The sequence below is a fragment of the Dendrobates tinctorius genome, unplaced genomic scaffold, assembly GCF_039654945.1.
Source record: "Dendrobates tinctorius isolate UK_male_01 unplaced genomic scaffold, ASM3965494v1 ptg000158l, whole genome shotgun sequence".
Classification (NCBI taxonomy): domain Eukaryota; kingdom Metazoa; phylum Chordata; class Amphibia; order Anura; family Dendrobatidae; genus Dendrobates; species Dendrobates tinctorius.
Window position 1 is genome coordinate 28,939,736 of NW_027361825.1, and position 22,305 is coordinate 28,962,040.

Here is a 22,305-nt window from a genome sequence, read left to right on the forward strand (position 1 = left end):
TAGTAAAATGTTTGTCCATGGTTTGGTAAAGTGCGGAAGACATCACTATCCAGAGTATTCTGTCATTGCAATATATTTTTGAAAGTATTCATTATAAACATTTTTTTGCAAACAAATACTACATAATAGGTATATTTTTCATAAGCTGCACAACACACACATCTGACTCCTTATATGGATCGCCGTGTGAAATTGCCTTATTTAGCGATAGACTTCTTATTCTTTGAGAGCCTCTTATCATCCTGGGTAAATAACAACCATCAGTAGGTGTACACATACCGTCACTCTGCTCCATAAAACCTATGCCAATTTTGTACATTGGACTCATGTGAACTCAAATAAAAGATTGTTAGACAACACTTCCCCTGTGCTAGGTGCAGCCTGCTCTTGTGCACTGGTTATATCATACTTTCTATAGCTCTGTTTCCAGTATATAAAGAATATGGAGCTAGGAGTACCAGGGACCATCTTTCTGACCTTGTGTGTCACACTGGTCTTGTACATCCGTGCATGGAGAAGAAAACTGAGAAGTAAAAACTTACCTCCTGGACCACCTACCCTCCCTATACTGGGAACTATTCTGCACGTGAGCACTTCTGAAATGCCCCAGTCATTGGTAAAGGTAAGTAGTATTGAGCTATATCATTTCAGAAGTATATAAGGGGTAACATCTCTCCTTGTCGAGACTGACATGCTAGTTTAAGGAGAGTTATAGGACATTCAATGTTCCTATGGTGAATTAAATATGCAAGTTGCCTTTTCAGAGAGGAAGAAGAATTGAAATCTAGTGGTACTTTTTGGATGTAGCAATCTTAAAGTGTCTGCAAATTAAGATTATGGTTTGGCTTTTATCCTACTGTAAGTCATATGGCAAGAATTGTTAATGGGTCAAGATTCACTTTTAGAATGGATACTTCCAGTAGGTGGCACTGGAGTTGAATTTCTCATCCTCCCTGAGCAGACAATTTGCATATTTAATTTCCAAGGGGAGCATTGCATGGCCTATAAGTCTCTTTACCCTGGCAGGTCAGGAGGAGAAACCACTTTAGACCCCAGTCAGTGGCCTCTCGTGCAGCCAAATCAAATCTTGTGCTTTGCGCTTAAGAGAGGGAAACCCACAAATGCTTGAATACAATTTGAGATTCCTGGTTTGGCTCATTAAAGGGTCAATATTGACTTTTATTATTGCTACTTAGAGTCCAAGTCCTTTTTCTCTCTGAAGAGACGATTTGCACATTTCATTTCCCAGGGGAGCATTGCTTGGCCTTAAAGTCTCTTTACACTGACATTTCAGGTATGTTACTTAGTCTCCACAAGGAGCAATGTTCCCCTTTCGACTCTAGTCAGAAGCCTCTCATACAGCCAAATCAGATCTCATGTTTTGCACAGAGGAGGGGCAATACTCCAAAACACTTCTGTAAATTTAGATTCTGGTCTGGCTTTTATCCTAAGTCATATAGTATGGCTCATTAAAGGGTTGACATTGACTTTTGGGATTGCTCCTTTCAATAGGTAGCATTAGAGTTCAAGTCCTGTTCCTCTCTGAAGAGGCAATTCACATGTTTTGAAGTACATGTTGCACTGTAAGCGCCGTTATACATGGTGATCTGTGTTATTGGGATAATTTACAAAGCTGCAATAATTCAGATCTATAGACCATTTCTCCTAGGCCTTCTTTACAAGTCTGCTTTGTATGTCCATATGTTGTCCGTTTTTTTAAGGACCACTAATACAGACATATGCACAACCATTGTATTCATGACATTTATGCAGATATGTCAGTTTTTTTGCACACCACGGACGAGATGCGTACTGTACACATGCACACTGATGACACGTATTAAATCCGTGTGTCATCAGCGTGACACGTATCGGCACCTGGTATGAAAATTGCACAGGAGCCCACGCCACTTTTTTTTAATTTATTTATTTTACACAGGAGGTACAAAGCTGCTGCTGAGTGCAACATCCATCATTCTCTCCTGGTCACGATGATCTCAGAGTGAGCAGGAGACAACGATGAGAGCTGCCTTCAGCAGCCGGCCGGAGCCAGGGAACAGCGCGAACTGTACGACTTTTTCCCTGGAGCCGGTACGTGTTACACGGACATATGGATGACACATGGATGTAACATATGGACACACTGTCACATGGACGCATGGACAGTAAACACAGACACACGGATGGCGCATGGCTGTCACATCCGTACACACAGACATGGACTTCACTAGTACTGGTTTTTCCTGTACAGAAATCACCAGGACGTGTGAATTAGACTTTAGTCACTATATTGACTAGAGGCACTTCACTGGAAGGTCGCAGACAATGTTTAATAGTAAAACAGAAACTTCTATTTTTTTATTCTGCTTATCACAAAGAGGCTCAAAACTTTAGTTACTACTTTTACTTCATGTTAGGGTCGGCGGAACGCACCAAGTATAAATAATAGGAGGTGCGTTCACCGCCCGGGGTCCACCGTGCGGTAGATGTAACGACCGCTGCTGGACGATGGCAGACACGCTAGGAGGCGTAGTAGTGCACTCGGGTTACGTCACCCAAGGTGCTAGGACAGACTCTGTTTAATCACAGAGACGCCCTAAAGAAACTAAAGTATGAACGCTGGGCATGTTCGCTTCACAGGGCTAGCCAGCGGTTGGCGTCGCAGCCACGAACACCAATAAGTACTACTGACTGCAGTGCGGTGGTAACTACGATGCCGAGGATCCGGACACCGTCGGACGCTAGTGTGCAGTGCAGGAGGCTCAGTGGTGTGTAGCTTGCCCCAATCTGGCCCTGACTAACCAACACTCTGTCACCATTCGTATTACAGAGGGAAGGGGTTTCTTAATAAGTCAGTCACCAGTCCATGCATCCATCACCATACACACACAGTATAATATGCTACACTAGCGCATGGCCGAGCCGCCATGCGGGCTTTTTATAGCCATGCGCTTCCCGGACCTTCCAGTACCCTGGGAAGGACCAATCAGATCCGACACAGGACCTGAACATGTGACCCCTGCTCTCCACTGAGAGGTCACCTTGGGGGCATGCCCAGTAGCACGGCATGAGGACTTAACCTCTGGAGCGGTTCCCTGCAGAGCAGGTTGCGCTACCATTGCTGCACCAGAGGTGGCAGCAACATCCAGACTGTCAGAGCAAGTCTGAGCAGCACGCCTGGCTCGCCGTAATTGCTGAGCAGCACCCGGAGCGGTCGGAGGAGAATGGAAGACCGCTGGATGTCTGGCTCTGGATTCCTGCTGTGCAGTGTCAGAAATCCGACGCCTAAGGGTACCGTTGCACCAGCGATCCCAACTAGCGATATGATGCAGTCAGGATCGCTGGTGCATTGCTAGGTGGTCGCTAGTGAGCTGTCACTCAGGCAGATCTCACCAGCGACTTCGCTGGGGACTGGGATCGCTACTTACCTGTCAGACGTGGCGATCCTGCGTCCTCCCGCCCGGCTCCATGCGTCGCTCGTCGTCACAGCAGGAAGCGCCGCAGGAAGTGACCGACGAGGAATGATCCAGCAGCTTCTCGCGCGATCAGCGATAATCAGCGGGGGAGCCGGTCGGAGGTAAGTATCACATGTAGCGATATCGCTAGCAATATCGCTGCAACGTCACAAAATCGGTGACTTTACAGCGATATTGCTAGCGATATCGCAGTGTGTAACGGGGGCTTAACACTTTAAGTGGCTCCACTTGGTTGGATATTATTCTTGAATGATACCCAAAAACCAACTATAACTTGTTTCTTTAGCACTAGGGGTCCTGTGGATCATATGCTACCCCACTAGTCCTCCAGGAGGTCAGAAGCTGCTGTAGTTATCAGCAAGGCTACTTACTGTAAAAGTATAGTCTGCTACTAGCCACAGGAATTACCTTTCTTAACTCAATGGTAATTAGAGTACAAAAGTGAACACAGAACAATATTTGCTCAACTCAAGTTCAACGCCTGATGGTGATGTGGTCAACACAGCTTGAATCCTTGTTAGGGATTTTGCCTCTTTAAATGAAGTCCTGCACTTTATACATTTTAAGGTTGGTTTCACATTAGAGTTTCAGTCCGCAACATGTTGCGTTCGGCAGGTATGTCAAAACTACGCACGCAGACGCATCCGCATACAACACATGTCCCTGCATACACAACGTTAAAGATAGATACGCAGGATGCATGCGGAAGTAGGCGGAGCTTAAGGAAAGAAGTACACAGGCTTACGCTGTGCACAGAAACGCTAATGTGAACCTAGCCTTACCTTTTGCAACTCGGCAACACAATATACTTGAACTTATCACAGATATTTATCTTGATCAGTGTGACTACATGGTATCATACCTATTGACTGGGATTGTTGCTCTAAGGGTATCAAACAATTTCCTTTTCAGGACGTAGGTTCTGTAACCCTCCTAAAAAAGGGATTTCTCTTTTTCTCTACTCTCCTGCTGATAGGAAAAACCACGGTTTCCTTTTTTGTACCCATGTCCTGCAAGACCTCATGCCTATAAATAATCTGGCTCAAGCATGCAATTTGAAATTCAAGCAACCCACCACAAAATCAATAACAGGGTCCCCCTTCTAATATACATCATTTACATTGCAGGTCTTCCCATATGCATCAATAGGACCTCTTGTGCCCCACTTAAGTTCTTAAGTCGAAATGTGACTATGACCCCAAAAGATATGCTCCTCTATTTCACATAAGGATTTGTTTAACTAAATGTTTCACATATAAATCAAGAAATATGGCTATCACAGAACTATTAAGTAATACACTGTGTAATATCTCAGGTTTGAATAGACCAGGTAAAAATTCTTACCAGGGAAACATTTCTTTATCCAATGTTCTTTTAGACAGTGAAAATGCACTGAAATAGTGACTTCCCCTCTCAATAACCTGATATGTTAATCCATTACATGGAAGGCACATTGATATACATGGGCACTGTAATTCTAAATAGATGGTTTTGTAGATGCTTCCATTTGTGATTGATTGGCTCCTTCGCAGTTGACTCACTTTTGCGCACGTTATCATTGAATGATAGGTTCAATGAGCCACTTGTGACAATGTAATATAACTGTCTTTTTATCTTAAAAACTTTCAGCTCAGTAAGCAATATGGGCCGGTGATGACTATATTTATTGGTAATAGCCCCATGGTGATCCTTCTCGGCTATGATTGCGTAAAAGAAGCCTTAGTGGATCATAGTGATGTGTTCACTGCGCGAGGAAACACATTTTTTGCAAGTTCAGTTTTCAAAGATTATGGTGAGTAGTGATATATTTTATACAATTATAGAAATCAGGAAATGGGACAGCAAATACAGAATATCTAAGAATTAAATGCAAAACACTAGTTGGCCACATGGTCTACCAAACACTAAGCATCTGTCAAAGACACCGCACTACACTTGCTCATAGAGCCAGTGCACGTGTCCTGAGTTCAGAAGCAGTGCTAAGAGTTACCTGGGGAGCAGGGCAGCAGAGGTGACAAAGCGTGCTTCAAGCTAATAGTGTCAGGGTCCAGAGAACTCAGATTATGGCAAAGTAGAAGTCATGCACAGTACAGACCAGCGAGGTACAGGAGGGATAAACAGATGGGAGGTCAGACAAAGCCAAAGGTCATACACAGGATCACAGTACAGTACCAGGGAGGAGACAGAGCGGATAATCAGGGCCAAGCAGAGATCAAAACCAAACAGACATATAAGGTACCAGGCAGAATCCAAAGCGATATCCAGGGAACAGACCGAGTCATACACAGAGAATCAAGTAACCAGAACACAGCACTAACACACTCAGGGGTCACCACACAATGCCAAGGGCGAAAGTATAACTGACAGGGATGGGAGCGTCCTGAGGCTATAAGAAGCCTCCCCCAGAACCAGGGAGAGGCCACAATCATAGCCCCAGGTGTGCAGGTAAGCCTGCACCAGGATCACAACCTTTAACCCCAGAAATGCCAGTCATCAGCACTGGTTCCAAACATTAACCCCACGTGTGCGAGTCAAACCCGCACTGAGATCATGACAGTACCCCCCTCTCAACGGGGGGCCTCTGGACCCCCAGGCTTGCCCGGGTACTTAGCATGGAAAGCCCGCACCAGGCGATCAGCATGCATCAACCGGGCTGGTACCCAGGACCTGTCCTCTGGTCCATACCCCTTCCAATGAACCAGGTACTGTACCGACCGCCGTACCAACCTGGAATCTACGATATGACCAACCTCGTACTCCACCTGCCCCTCGACCAAAACCGGAGGAGCAGCAGACTCGGAGTCTCCCCGTACTGCTTCAAAAGGTTTCAGTAGAGATTTGTGGAAGACGTTAGGGATCTTGAAAGAGGGTGGAAGGCACAGCCTATACGCCACTGGATTGATTTTTTCCACAATCTTGTACGGGCCAATGAATTTGGGTCCCAACTTGGCTGACGGAATTTTTAACTTAATGTTTCGCGTGGAGAGCCAAACTTTCTCTCCCACCCGAAACATGGGACCAGGTGTTCGTTTCCTGTCCGCGAAAAACGTATACCTGCCTTGAGACCTAGATATACGCCGCTGGACTTCTGCCCATGTATCTTTTAACCGCTGAACAGAATCCTCAGCCCCGGGACACCCCGAATCCAGACGAGAAAACTCACCAAAATGAGGACTGAACCCATAGTTAATCAAGAAAGGGGACCTACCAGTGGATTGACTCACCCGACTATTGAAGGCAAATTCAGCCAACGGCAGTGCATCGCACCAGTCATTCTGTCTAGCAGAGGTTAGACACCTGAGGATCTGTTCCAGGGACTGGTTAGTGCGCTCCGTCTGCCCATTGCTCTCAGGATGGTATGCAGACGAAAAGGACAGAGACATACCTAATTTTTTGCAGAAAGCACGCCAAAACTTAGCCACAAACTGCACACCACGATCAGACACCACATTCAGGGGTACCCCATGCAACCGGATCACATGCTGCACAAACAACCTGGACAATGTCTCAGCTGACGGTAGTGCGGACAGGGGTACGAAATGAGCCTGCTTAGAAAACCTGTCCACCACTACCCATACCACTGTATCACCCTTAGATGGAGGGAGATTGGTAACAAAATCCATGGATAAATGAGTCCATGGCCTTTCGGGCACTGCCAAGGGTATCAGCTCCCCTGCCGGCCGGCTATGAGAGCTTTTAGAACGAGCGCAGACCCCACAACCAGCAATGAATTTTTTTATGTCCGAACCAAGGGTAGGCCACCAAAAGATCCTAGCCACCGCCAGAACCAGGGAGAGGCCACAATCATAGCCCCAGGTGTGCAGGTAAGCCTGCACCAGGATCACAACCTTTAACCCCAGAAATGCCAGTCATCAGCACTGGTTCCAAACATTAACCCCACGTGTGCGAGTCAAACCCGCACTGAGATCATGACAGCATCAAGAAGTGAGACAACAAACCAAAAGACATAAGGGATTGGTGTAAAAAAATATCAGTGGACACATGGAAACCAGAGACTGGAGGATGAAACGCCAAACAGCTCAAAGTTTACCACTCATTGCCACCAAGAATCAGGACTACAAACCATGGATATTAGGGAATGGATGACAAAATATGTGGACACCTAAGCATTTGGTAATTGAGTACATAGCTCTAGAAAGCAGCAAGGTCTAAAAAAAACTTCAAATGAGCTAAAAAATCAAAGTCTAACAATCAAATCTAGAAGTAGGACACCAAACCAAAGGACACAAGAAAATTAGGCACAAAACAAGAGAAGACTAAGGCATGAGGTAATATAGTACACAGCACTAAATGGCCTAAAGATTTACCAACATTGATCACCAAAAGGTAGCAAACCAAATGTGACATTAAACCAATAATGACCACCAGAACATCAAAGGAGTAGAATAGAATTGATAGTCACAAGGTCTAGCAAACAAAGAAAATAAAGGTGTAGGACACCAAGCTGATGGACATAAGAGAATGTATGACAACTTTAGGAAATATAGGAGCACCAGGGAGCTAAATACAGAGCACTAAAGAGCCAACAAATTTGTCAAAGAGAAATCACAAACACAAAGTGGAAAAACAAGCCACCAGACACCATGAATGTGGCACTAATCAAGAAAAGAACATAACATCAAGAAAACAGAATAGAAAATACACAAGGCTTACTAAAGGATATAAGTGTATCAATAAGGATAGAATGATATAAGGATAGAAGAGAGTCATAACACCAATTTACAGAGGGGAATGAGGGACAAAACGAAACATGGAAGTGCTGCGCTATTTGATATTTAATACTGTCTTCCACTGGATATTAAATTATGATATATTGTGGACTAGAGCACAAAATCAACACACACTGAGATTGGCACTTGAGAAGACATATTTTGGTACCAAATTTATCGTAACACCAATATGACATGACATACGTTTCCACTGTATTTAAATGTAGAACAGAATCCTTCAATGACAAATGCGTAAATTATTTATTATAGAAGCATTAAAAAGTTATAGAGAAAAAAATAAAATGTGTAAAAAAACAAATACATTTAGCAAAAGTGGAAACTGAGAGACTCATTGCTAAGGAAAGTAAAACAAACCCCAAGATATTCTTTAATTATATAAACAGTAAATTGATTAAAATTGATGGTGTCGGCCCTTTAAAGAACAATGAGGGTGAAATCATAGAGAGCGATGAGGGAAAAGCAAATGTTTTAAATACTTTTTTCTCAACAGTGTTCACACAGGAAAAGGATTTGCCGGGGGAAATGCAGAGTGATAATTTAAACTCCCCATTAAGTATTACCTGCCTAACCCAGGAAGAAGTGCAGAACCGCCTTAGTAAGATTAAAATTGACAAGTCACCAGGCCCTGATGGCATTCACCCTCGAGTATTAAGGGAGTTAAGTAATGTGATAGACAAGCCTCTATTCCTTATATTTAAAGACTCTATAGAAACAGGGTCTGTTCCTTTTGATTGGCGGCAAGCAAATGTGGTACCAATATTCAAAAAGGGGTGTAAAAGGGAACCTGGAAACTATAGGTCGGTAAGCTTAACATCTGTTGTGGGTAAAATTTTTGAAGGGTTTCTAAGGGATACCATTATGGAATATCTCAATGTTAATAAATGTTTAACTCCATATCAACATGGATTTATGAAGGATCGCTCCTGTCAAACTAACCTGATCAGCTTCTATGAGGATGTAAGCTCTCAAATGGACCAAGGAGAATCATTGGATATCATTTATCTCGACTTCTCTAAAGCATTTGACACTGTCCCACATAAAAGATTGGTAAGTAAGGTGAGAAAGCTTGGGCTAGGGGAAAATGTGTGTAGATGGGTAGGTAGCTGACTTAGTGATAGAAAACAAAGAGTGGTTATTAATGGTGCATACTCAGATTGGGCCAGGGTTACTAGTGGGGTACCACAGGGTTCTGTATTGGGCCCCCTACTATTTAATATATTTATTAATGATCTAGTGGATGGCTTACACAGTAAAATATCAGTATTTGCAGATGATGCAAAACTATGTAAGGTAGTTAACACAAAGGAGGACAGTTTGCAACTACAGACAGATTTGAGTAAATTGGAGAATTGGGCTGAAAAATGGCAAATGAGGTTTAACACAGATAAGTGTAAGGTTATGCACATGGGAAGGAGAAACAGATGCTACAATTACTTACTAAATGGGAAACTGCTGGGGAAATCAGACATGGAAAAAGACTTAGGCATCTTAGTCAATAAGAAGCTAAATTGGAGTGCCCAGTGTCAGGCAGCTGCCACCAAAGCAAATAGGGTCATGGGATGCATTAGAAGAGGTCTGGGGACACGAGATGAAAGCATAATTCTCCCTCTGTACAAATCACTCGTCAGACCACACTTGGAGTATTGTGTGCAATTTTGGATGCCGGTGCTCAAGAAAGACATTACTGAACTTGAAAGGGTTCAAAGGTGGGCTACTAAAATGATAAAAGGAGTTGGTTCACTACAATACCCAGAAAGGTTATCAAAGTTAGGTCTATTTACTCTAGAAAAGAGAAGACTTAGGGGAGACTTAATATATATGTACAAGTATATCAGAGGGCAATACAGAGATCTCTCCAATGAACTGTTTGCACCAAGGACTGTAACTAGAACAAGGGGGCATTCTCTTCGTTTGGAGGAAAGACAATTTCTGCACCAGCATAGAAGAGGGTTCTTCATGGTAAGAGCAGTGAGGCTCTGGAATTCTCTTCCTGAGGAAGTGGTGATGGCCAACTCACTGAATGAATTTAAGAAAGGAATGGATGCTTTTCTTGTGAGTAACAGTATAGAAGGTTACGAATAACAGAATATTACAGGTAGATGGTTGACCCAGCTTAGGGGAAGGAATTTTTTTTCCTTATGGAGAAAATTGGCTTCTACTCTGTGGGTTTTTTGCCTTCCCCAGGATCAACAATGCAGAACAGCTGCACTAAAAATAGGCTGAACTAGATGGACAAAGGGTCTTCCTTCAGCCTTCTAAACTATATTACTATGTTACTATGTTATTTATAAGCTTCACCCTCCAAGTTTTTTTTTAACATTGCTGATTTTCTTCTTTGATTTTAGGTATTGTGCTTAGCAATGGTGAGCGCTGGAAACTGTTACGCCGATTCTCACTTACCACCCTTAGGAACTTTGGGATTGGGAAAAGAGGCATCGCGGAGAGGATTCAAGAAGAAGCCCATTTTCTGGTAGAAAGGTTCAGAAATAATAAAGGTTTGTGAGGACTTGTGTATATTATTGGCTACTGATGCTTGTAATGAGGTATTTTCCAGATACAGGGTGGAGGACATGGTTGAAAAGGCAAGAGAGCCAAACATTGTTCCCCTAATATCAATGGCAGTCACTGTATGCACATATGAATGTGAGCTGCAAAAACAATAATGCCTCCATAACTGAGCATTTAGTGACAGTAACTAAAGATAAGTTGATCTATTTACAGGACTCCGGTCCAGCATCTTGATCAGTGATACTTGGTGGCTAGACGGGAGTCCTGCGAATCTTTTATCGTCCAGTATCTCTGTTGCTGCGTTTGATTAGCTAAGGCTGGCACGGCGTCATCTATGTGTCACGTCATACAGATCACATTGCACCAGCTCAGACGAATCAAATGCTGTGCCAGGGACATCAGAAGTTCATGGATCAGTGAGACTCCCCATCTAGGTATCAACTGAGCAGAACACTGCGCTGGAGTCGCGCAAATTGATCTGCTCCTTTCTTAACAGGCAACATTTCAAAAGTCACTATCAGTATAAAATAGTTAATGTGATAGAAATAGAAGCTGCAGTTAGGAGCTTTCCCCAATTTCTGATCAATCTTTTGTGTCTCTATGTAGAAAATCTGTTTGACCCAACTGATTCATTGCGTTTGGCTGTCTCTAACGTCATCTGCTCAATTGTGTTTGGAGAACGCTTTGATTTTGAAGATGAGAAGTTCATGACCCTACTGTCACTACTGCAGGAAATGTTCTACCTTCTGGCCTCTGCATGGGGGATTGTAAGTCAACATACACTACATTTTCTATAAAACTGAGTTCTAACTATTGACTCAGGTAATAAAACTAAATTATTTTCACAGCTACTCCATCTGTTTCCAAAGACATCAAATTATATCCCAGGACCTCATAAAAAGGTCTTCAGAAACTTGGATCAGCTCAAGGGATTTGTCCTTCAAGCTGTTGAGAACCACAAAAATACCATTGATGTGAACTGCCCTCGAGACTTCATTGATAGTTTCCTAATAAAGATGGAGGAGGTAATGTAAATAAAATTAAAAAAATTTCCTCATCCAGATTTTTACCACACCTCTGTACTCTGCTCTGTTCCTCATCTGTCTCCAGACTTCCTCTTTCCTTGGGAACCATAAGTTGACCACTGTACTCTACAGAATGTGAGCACTGTATTCAATCAGCGTCTGCTGTCTAAAGACTGTAACGATGTCTAGTTGGAAAAGGAAGCCAGAAGAATCTTCAACATTCTAGCAGAAAAATAAGTTTATCAGCTTGCAATGGGTTCTAATAGCATGACCGGAGTCATTACACATTACATACAGGCTCTTCATGCATGTGTTGTGACTGCCACACAGCCGCGACACATGCAGCTGCGGCGCCGGACACCTGATTATCGAAGCGCTCCAAATATCTGGGTTTCCGCTGCAGCTATTCGGTAAGCTCTATTAGCGAGTCGAATAAGGAGGAATCTGACGATATTCAGTCATGTCTAGTCATTTAGGTCAGTGTTTACACTATCTCGAGTCACACAGTCTTAACTCTCATCACAACCATTTTTCATTGACCCCTGGGATGATTTAAAGGCAAAGTGTACAACAGATAGGTTTGTTTTATTGCTCATTTTCATCCTAATGGTGAATTCACACCTTGTACATTTTGTTGCAGAAATTTCAGCAATTGGAAATCCATTTCATTTATTTGAATGGGACAGTTTCAAACTTTGCAGCAGAAAAGTGAACAAGTGAAGAAACCCAAAAAGCATAGTTAATAAAAAACTTTCTAAATAGTTTTCGTTACAATTTTGCTACTACAGAGTGCGCTAGTCTTGTTAGTCTTTTATTTAGCCGAGTGTTCTGCAAAATTGTTACATGCCCATCAGAGTTTCCACTCATGATTCTGACGGTTTCTCTCTTCCTTCAGTATTAGGCCTTCTTTACATGTCTGTTTTTTATGTCCATATGCGGTCCGTTTTTTAAGGAAAGCAAATATGGACATACGCACACCCATTGCATTCAATGGCCATAGGCACATGTCAGGTTTTTCACACGACCCTGTGAAAATTCCACAGACATCCTTTTTTCACACAGAATAAATAAAATGTGTGCTGCACATGTGCACACTCATGACACACGGATGACAAAATCAGTACAAGTAGCGCTGTTCCCAGGCACTGTGTGCTGAATGCAGCTCTCATCATTGTCGCCTGGTGACGCAGCAATCAACAAGATCAGGCGATGCTGATGGGAGTTGGAGTCAGCACCCACTGTCTGTGCAGCATCTATTAAATAAACTATTATGTTTTAAAATATGGCTTAGCCCACCCCCTACTAATTTTCATAACCAGCTGACGGAAACTTGGGGGCTGATGTTTTTACCCATTTATTCAACAAAAATAAAAAGAAAAGTTATACTCACCTTTCTGCAGATAATCCATTAATGCCTATGTCCCATGACGATCCGGATGGTTTGGTGAGTAGTCACATCAGTGATGCGACTTCTCACCATGCCAGCTGGAAGACACTGAGCTGAGCGTGAGAACGCAGCTGTGTGTGACCGGTGGGGACGTCATTAATGTTACCAACGGTGACTCTGCATAACTGCCCAATGACTTCAGATATATGATTTACACATAATATGAACTCACTTTACTTTTTTTTTTTTTACAAGTAGTACTGTATATATTACCTAAAAATAATTTCAGCCAGCTAATGGGCCAATATAAAGGATTGAGAAGGGTATGATAGTCATGGACAGCACACGTATACAAAACCTACAGATATGATCACAAGTGTATTAAAATACAAACTTTATTATATCAAACTTAAAAGTATCAAAATAAAAAATAATAATGAAGGGTGATATCAGCATTAGAAAATGCCAAAGAAGATGCAAAAATTAGAGGTAGTGAACAAATCAGAAGGTAATATTGATAGAGTACATAAATATACTGTATATACTAATTTTCAGCTGAGGGAAGTTCCCATGATACAAACACAGGACAAATAGTAAAAAATAACGCATGTAATACAAATAATGTAGTACTTGTAGTGTCTGACCATAGTAAAAATATTCATTGATAGTACAGTAAATGGATGACAACTAGATGTATAACTACAGTAAAATGCCAAACATATAGTATGAAATTGCCATATACTCATAATAGATGAATAGTGCATATCGTGTATTATTTAACACTAGAACTACTGCATGTTTCATAATACCTATAACTACCATTAGGGGTCATTTTGACTCCCATTCAAAAGTACTGACTCTGGAGTAAAAAATAACTATTTTATTGCCAACAAATTAAAGAACATTTATTTTTAACTTAGTAGGAACAGTGTTAAGATCAAGTACAGCACGCATTTTCCTTTTACATGGTCATAGCATGCGGTGTCCAACAGTTAACACAAACAGTACTTTCTTCCACTTTCCCAGTGCATTTTCCACAAACTGGTTTGCTACAGCTTGCGCAAGTTTTAGTTGTTTTGTTTTCGTTGCATCTTCCAACTCCACATTTTTGACGCTTGCAGATTTCTTGTCCTTTTGTTTGTGGTTCAGACATTGCGGATGATGGGCCACTTCTTCTGACTCATTTTCAGATAAATTCTGAAGGCATTTCAAAATTTCATCACTTGTCAGACCCCTCTGCTTACTCATGCTTCAAATATACGTCGCAAAAAGGGACTTGTAAGATCGCAGAAGTAATAAAACGACACTGTACAAACATGCAGAGTTGTAGCTTCAACTGTAATGTTTGCTACTGAAGTGCAGACAGAAATCGCTACAAGAGACATGGATCAAACATGTTCAGACAAGTTTAGACAAAACAAAATGCTGAATCATCCCTGATATGCAAAGATACAATTACACTCTACAACTAGGGAGAAGCTCTGTGATTTTCTGTACTCTGTAATATTAGGTGACTTGCCTACTACTACTTTTATGTATGGGGTCAAATTGACCCCTTCAGTACTTATAGGTATGAATTGTAAAATCCAGGCCCCTGAAAAAGTAACAATTCATTTTTGTGTCCTAAAATATACACTACCATGAATAAATAAAAGTCACAAGAAGTCAGAACTCATTTGTTAAAATTTTATAAATTATAGGAAAAAGAAATAGCAAAATGGTCAAAATGACCCCTCCGGTGTTAAATTTTCTGAAGTGCGTTTCGCCGTGGCTTCTTCCAGGGGTACTACAGCATCATAACATCCATTTAAGCACTGAATCTGATGTTATGATGTTATCTAGCAATGTTTTGTGGCCAATCATATCACTTGTCCAAATCTACAGGAGAAAGAGAAACCAGACACTGAATTCCACTTTGAGAACTTGTTTGGAACAGTGATAGATCTATTCTTTGCTGGAATTGAAACTACAAGTACAACTCTGAAAAATGCCCTCCTCATCCTCCTGAAGTACCCCGATGTGGCAAGTAAGTAAAGCCCTAAGGAGTTACAGCAATTGTGCTGTACTCCTTCAAATATTCCATAATATTAAGAAGTGGATGACAGATTGGACAGCTTTTCACAATTTGTATATGCTTGTCATACATTAATTCTAAACATATTAGCACCATATTGGCCTATTAAGTTCCAAAATTAGCTGCAATACTTTAGAAGTTCCATTCAACTAGTTTGTGGTTGACATGAATGGTTAGGGCAATGAATGCAGAAGGGGATTTTAAGAGATTTTAGATCATGAGGAAAGCGGGACCTAGAGAAGGGAGACACAATAGAACTGGTGGGTTATAAATGGTGGTGGATTTAGCATAGAAAATGTGTGCCTACTGGAGGCAAACCACTGGCAATACGATTTTACTTTTATGAACAAGTAATGAATTTCTAAAGGGGGTTTTCCAAGTGTGCTAGTGCTTATAACTAGTGTTGAGCATTCCGATACCGCAAGTATCGGAATTCCGATACCGACATCCGATATTTTTTCAATATCGGGCATCGGAATCGGAAGTTCAAAGTTGATTGACAGCCGAAATGACGTCATCATGATGCGCGGTGTGTGCGCATCATGATGCGCCGTCATTTCGGGCCTTCCGGGGGTCTCTGCCGGCCTGCCGGGGGGCTGTGCCGGCCTGCCGGGGGGCTGTGTGGACTGCCCGGGGTCTGTACCGGCCTGCCGGGGGGTTGTGCTGGCCTGCCGGTGGTCTGTGCACCCTGTGGCGGTCTGTACCGGCCTGCCGGGGGGCTGTGCCGGCCTGCCGGGGGGCTGTGCACCCTGTGGGGGTCTGTACCGGCCTGCCGGGGGGCTGTGCTGATGTCCGGGGGTCTGTGCAGGCATCGTCCGATGGGACTACAAGTCCCATCTGGCGATGCCTACTACCATGACAGTGATTGACACATTAGCCAATGATGGGACAGTAGTAGTCCCATCATCCGGCTAATGTGTTAAATGTTAAAAAAAAAAAAAATACTACATACATACTACATGCTACATACATACCACATATATACTACATGCATGCTACATACATACTACATGCTACATACATACCATATATACTACATGCATGCTACATACATACTACATGCTACATACATACCACATATATACTACATGCATGCTACATACATACTACATGCTACATACATACTACATACATACTACATGCATGCTACATACATACTACATGCTACATACATACCACATATATACTACATGCATGCTACATACATACTACATGCTACATACATACCACATACATACTACATGCATGCTACATACATACATGCTACATACATACTACATACATACTACATGTATGCTACATACATACTACATGCTACATACATACTACATACATACTACATATGCACTACATGCATGCTACATACATACTACATGCTACATACATACTACATATATACTACATGCATGCTACATACATACTACATGCTACATACATACTACATACATACATACTACATGCATGCTACATACATACTACATGCTACATGCATGCTACATACATACTACATACATACTACATGCTACATACATACTACATACATACTACATGCATGCTACATACATACTACATGCTACATACATACTACATACATACTACATATATACTACATGCATGCTACATACATACTACATGCTACATACATACTACATATATACTACATGCATGCTACATACATACTACATGCTACATACATACTACATACATACTACATGTATGCTACATACATACTACATGCTACATACATACTACATACATACTACATATATACTACATGCTACATACATACTACATGCATGCTACATATATACTACATGCATGCTACATATATACTACATGCATGCTACATACATACTACATGCATGCTACATACAATACATTCATACAATACATACATAGACATACAGTACATATAACATAGAGTAACATACTTACCAATACTTGTCACATTGTTCCCCGAAGCCATTGTCTTTTGCGGAATAAATATTAACATAACAAACCTCAAAAATACTCACCCATGATCCGAAGCAGTCCACGAGTGTGTCCCACGACGATCTTGGGTAGAGAACTGCAGCATCAGCTGATGCTGCCGCTCTCTACGGGCTGCAGGAATCCAATGACGGAAGGTAGGTATCCTTCCGCACTGTATTCCTCCGCCACTTAAAAAAAAAAAAGTCCCTAGTCTCACTTTATGGTAAATTCCCACACAGCTTTTACCATAAAGTGAGACTAGGGACTTTTTTTTTTTAAGTGGCGGAGGAATACAGTGCGGAAGGATGCCTACCTTCCGTCATTGGATTCCTGCAGCCCGTAGAGAGCGGCAGCATCAGCTGATGCTGCAGTTCTCTACCCAAGATCGTCGTGGGACACACTCGTGGACTGCTTCGGATCATGGGTGAGGATTTTTGTGGTTTGTTATGTTAATATTTATTCCGTAAAAGACAATGGCTTCGGGGAACAATGTGACAAGTATTGGTAAGTATGTTACTCTATGTTATATGTACTGTATGTCTATGTATGTATTGTATGAATGTATTGTATGTAGCATGCATGTAGCATGTATGTAGTATGTATGTAGCATGTAGTATATATGTAGCATGCATTTAGTATATATGTAGTATGCATGTAGTATGTATGTAGTATGTATGTAGCATGCATGTAGTATGTATGTAGTATATATGTAGCATGTAGTATGTATGTAGCATGCATGTAGTATGTATGTAGCATGTAGTATGTATGTAGCATGCATGTAGTATATATGTAGTATGTATGTAGTATATATGTAGCATGTAGTATGTATGTAGCATGCATGTAGTATATATGTAGTATGTAGTATGTATGTAGCATTTAGTATGTATGTAGCATGCATGTAGTATATATGTAGTATGTATGTAGTATATATGTAGCATGTAGTATGTATGTAGCATGCATGTAGTATATATGTAGTATGTAGCATGCATGTAGTATGTATGTAGTATATATGTGGTATGTATGTAGCATGCATGTAGTATGTATGTAGTATATATGTGGCATGTATGTAGCATGTAGTATGTATGTAGCATGCATGTAGTATATATGTAGTATGTATGTAGCATGTAGTATGTATGTAGCATGCATGTAGTATGTAGCATGTAGTATGTATGTAGCATGCATGTAGTATGTATGTAGCATGCATGTAGTATGTATGTAGCATGCATGTAGCATGCATGTATGTAGTATGTATGTAGTATGTATGTAGCATGCATGTAGTATGTATGTAGCATGTATGTAGTATGTATGTAGCATGCATGTAGTATGTATGTAGTATGTATGTAGCATGCATGTAGTATGTATGTAGCATGCATGTAGTATGTATGTAGCATGCATGTAGTATGTATGTAGCATGCATGTATGTAGTATGTATGTAGCATGCATGTAGTATGTATGTAGTATGTATGTAGCATGTATGTAGTATGTATGTAGCATGTAGTATATATGTAGCATGCATGTAGTATGTATGTAGTATGTATGTAGCATGTAGTATGTATGTAGTATGTATGTAGCATGTAGTATGTATGTAGCATGCATGTAGTATGTATGTAGTATGTATGTAGCATGTAGTATGTATGTAGTATGTATGTAGCATGCATGTAGTATGTATGTATGTAGTATTTTTTTTTTTTTTTTTTTTACATTTAACACATTAGCCGGATGATGGGACTACTACTGTCCCATCATTGGCTAATGTGTCAATCACTGTCATGGCAGCAGGCATCGCCAGATGGGACTTGTAGTCCCATCGGACGATGCCTGCACAGACCCCCGGACATCAGCACAGGGTGCACAGCCCCCCGGCAGGCCGGCACAGCCCCCCGGCAGGCCGGTACAGACCCCCACAGGGTGCACAGACCACCGGCACAGCCCCCCAGCAGGCCGGTACCTACCCCGGGCAGTCCGCACAGCCCACCGGCAGGCCGGCACAGCCCCCCGGCAGGCCGGTACAGACCCCGGGCAGTCCGCACAGCCCACCGGCAGGCCGGCACAGCCCCCCGGCAGGCCGGTACAGACCCCGGGCAGTCCGCACAGCCCACCGGCAGGCCGGCACAGCCCCCCGGCAGGCCGGCAGAGACCCCCGGAAGGCCCGTACAGACCCCCGAGAGGCTGTACAAGGGCAGGAAAGGGTTTTTCCAATTCCGATACCGGAAGTCTCATAGACTTGAATGGGACTTCCGGTATCGGCATCGGCGATACCGATACTTTTTTTAAAGATCGGCCGATCCATTCCGATCCGATATTTTGAAGTATCGGACGGTATCGCTCAACTCTACTTATAACTGATATATCAAAATTTACAAAATTTTGGTGACTTTGTCAACTTTTTATAAATCATCATATAGGTTTAGAGGGTAATAATACAGAATAGTTCCAATGTTTTAATGTACCTTGGGTGATTAGCATTGACATACATGGTACTATGGTTGCTGGTCTTGGTTACTGGTTAAGACCTAGTTAACATGTAGTTTTTATCTACAGAGAAGATCCAGGACGAGATTGACAACGTGATTGGACAGACTCGATGTCCTGCCCTGGAGGATCGTATTAATATGCCTTATACAGATGCAGTGATTCACGAAATCCAGAGGTTTGCTGACATAGTCCCCATGGGGATACCACATGCGGCCAGTAAGGATACAGTATTTAGAGGATACAACATCCCAAAGGTGAGACAAAAAATTCATGATTTATTTTGTTAATTGATGTGAGAGAAATGTAATCCTGTAAATATCATGATATATGTATTCAATCAATAGTGGTCAGTTATAAAGCAGAATCCATAAAACCTCAGTTTACTCATATAGCAAAGGGCCACCCATGATCCTTTGTTGAAAGGTACTGAATTCAGACTTTTCATACTAACTTAAAGGAGCTGTCCATAACCATGATATTGATGACCTATCTTTTAAATTTGTCATCAAAATCAGCACCAGCTCCAAAATTGGCCAACTCCAGAATACACATGTATTATCCGGATAATTCTGCATGTTTATATCAATAAGGGCGAGGAAGAAGCTGCTGTCAGAGTTTTTCCTTTATCTTCTGCAAGAAAAGAGGATTGCGCATGACGAAATTCAGTAGGGCTTCTGCTTTTCTCCAACATCTGCCTTTCGGAAGCCCCTGTAGATATTAGATAACTGCCCAAAAGTAGGGGATTTGGCTGACTTTTATCTATCGGTTAGCCTATGACTGAGGGTGTGTATACACCTGAAACTTGTCAGGTACGAGGCATCGCTTTTTAATGATTTAACCACTTCTCAATGAAGAATCCATTTTATCCCCGGATAGTTGTGCCAGAATCTTTCCCCGTTTTTCGTCTGACTTTTATCTACACTTTGGAGCCAGTTTTACAATAAGTTGGTCCTCTTGTGCATTTTCAAAACTTAGGGTGGCCAACCAGCAAAAGTAATTTTATAGCCAAGTTTACCATAAAATATGCATTTTTTTAATATTCGTTGACGGGAGACAATCTTTAAAGTAGACTAGAGGAGCTTACAAAATATTGAAATTGTTTGATAATTACCTCTTACATATTGAGCTTCATTCTTGTTAAACTTATGTTTCAGAATGCGATCGTGTCGCCGCTATTGACATCTGTCCTTAAAGATCCCAAGTATTTCGAGCAACCAGAAAAGTTTGATCCAAGACATTTCCTGGATGAAAATGGATGCTTTAAGAACAACGAGGCTTTTCTTCCATTCTCAATTGGTAATATGACATGAGCATAAGAGTCAGTTATTTAAAAAGTTGGGAATTAAATGGAATCTTTCAACAGGTTTTTGCTGTGGAATCTGAGAGCTACATGAAGGGCAGGGACCCTAATTCCAATGATATGTCACTTACTGGGCTGCTTTGTGCAGTTTGGATAAAATCCCTGTTTTCTCAATTGTAGAAGCAACAGTTGTTAAAATGTTGAGGGGTACATAACCCCGCCCACACACCTGATTGGCAGCTTCATTTGTACACTGTCGGAAAGCTTCCAATCAGTAATGTGGGTGTGGCTATGCAGATTAGCTCTACTGGCTTGCGTGGCAGACCTAGTTCTGCAGTGATAATCTCTTGCTGATAAAACACTATTTGTACTGAAGCTACAACACAGCCTAATAATTGATACACCCCTGAAATCAGGGTCTCTGTGCCTATATTATGCTGCTCTGAGACTACATAGCCAAAAATTGCTGATAGATTCCCTTTCATACATTTTTCTCATGACCTAACTTAGTAATGGGTCTATATTGTCAACTGCAGTACACGTATCTCAGTGGTGGACGATAAGGTAACGCTGACTTGTTCATAGATACATGTTAATTGAAGACAATTCGCCATCTTCTAGATTTGTGTTGTAAAAATTCCTTTATGTCCCATCAATATAGCACATACTGAAGAGTTCTAACACTTTACATATTTTCCATAGGAAAAAGGAGCTGTCTAGGAGAGGGGTTAGCTCGCATGGAGCTCTTCCTCATGTTGACCAACATATTGCAAAAGTTTCACCTGAAATCTAACAAAGCACCAGAAGATCTTGAAATAACCCCCGAACCCGGAACAAATGGAGTCACCGCCAGAACTTATCAGCTCTATGTTGAACCCCGATGTCAATAATTCAGTCACTCCTAAAATATAATAAACCTCTCTTTCTAGTGTATCTTCTTCAGTTTATTCATGTTATTGGAGACAATACACAAAACCCATGGCGTTGTATGAGAAAATGATGGCAAGACTCCTGATTGGAATGGCATTGGATCAAATATCTCTGTATGGGCTATCAAGTTCCTTGTTAGCAGTAAATTATTATTTGATACTAGAGACAAAAAAAATCTTTTAAAATTTGAATTTGCCCGATTTGTCATTTTTTTTTTTTTGCTTAATTAACAGTGAATCACAAGTACTCCAATTGCATAAAAATCACTGATTTCCCCTCAGACTGTATCCAACCCCATTTCAAGTTCTTTAACGCAAACACAACCTTAAGGGCCTGTCACTGGTTTTTGTGACGTTATAGCGATATTGCTAGCGATATCGCTATGTCTGATACTTACCTCCGACCACT

At 41.6% G+C, this 22,305-nt stretch overlaps 1 protein-coding gene across 1 annotated transcript; it reads left to right on the forward strand.

Moving 5' to 3' along the window:
• Nucleotides 1–355: 355 nt before the first annotated feature.
• On the forward strand, nucleotides 356–21,900 carry LOC141052029 (cytochrome P450 2A5-like). The gene is made up of 9 exons (XM_073549205.1): nucleotides 356–622; nucleotides 5,106–5,268; nucleotides 10,573–10,722; nucleotides 11,342–11,502; nucleotides 11,584–11,760; nucleotides 15,032–15,173; nucleotides 19,734–19,921; nucleotides 20,822–20,963; nucleotides 21,670–21,900. Exons 1-9 carry the CDS (start codon nucleotides 443–445, stop codon nucleotides 21,855–21,857), a joined length of 1,491 nt encoding a protein of 496 aa, XP_073405306.1. The 5' UTR covers nucleotides 356–442; the 3' UTR covers nucleotides 21,858–21,900.
• Nucleotides 21,901–22,305: the final 405 nt, after the last annotated feature.

Coding starts and splice junctions, on each gene's coding strand:
- LOC141052029 (XM_073549205.1), top strand. CDS start 443: ATGGAGCTAGGAGTACCAGGGACCATCTTTCTGACCTTGTGTGTCACA. Junction 11,503..11,583: donor TGGCCTCTGCATGGGGGATT/GTAAGTCAACAT, acceptor TTATTTTCACAG/CTACTCCATCTGTTTCCAAA. Junction 20,964..21,669: donor TTTTCTTCCATTCTCAATTG/GTAATATGACAT, acceptor TATTTTCCATAG/GAAAAAGGAGCTGTCTAGGA.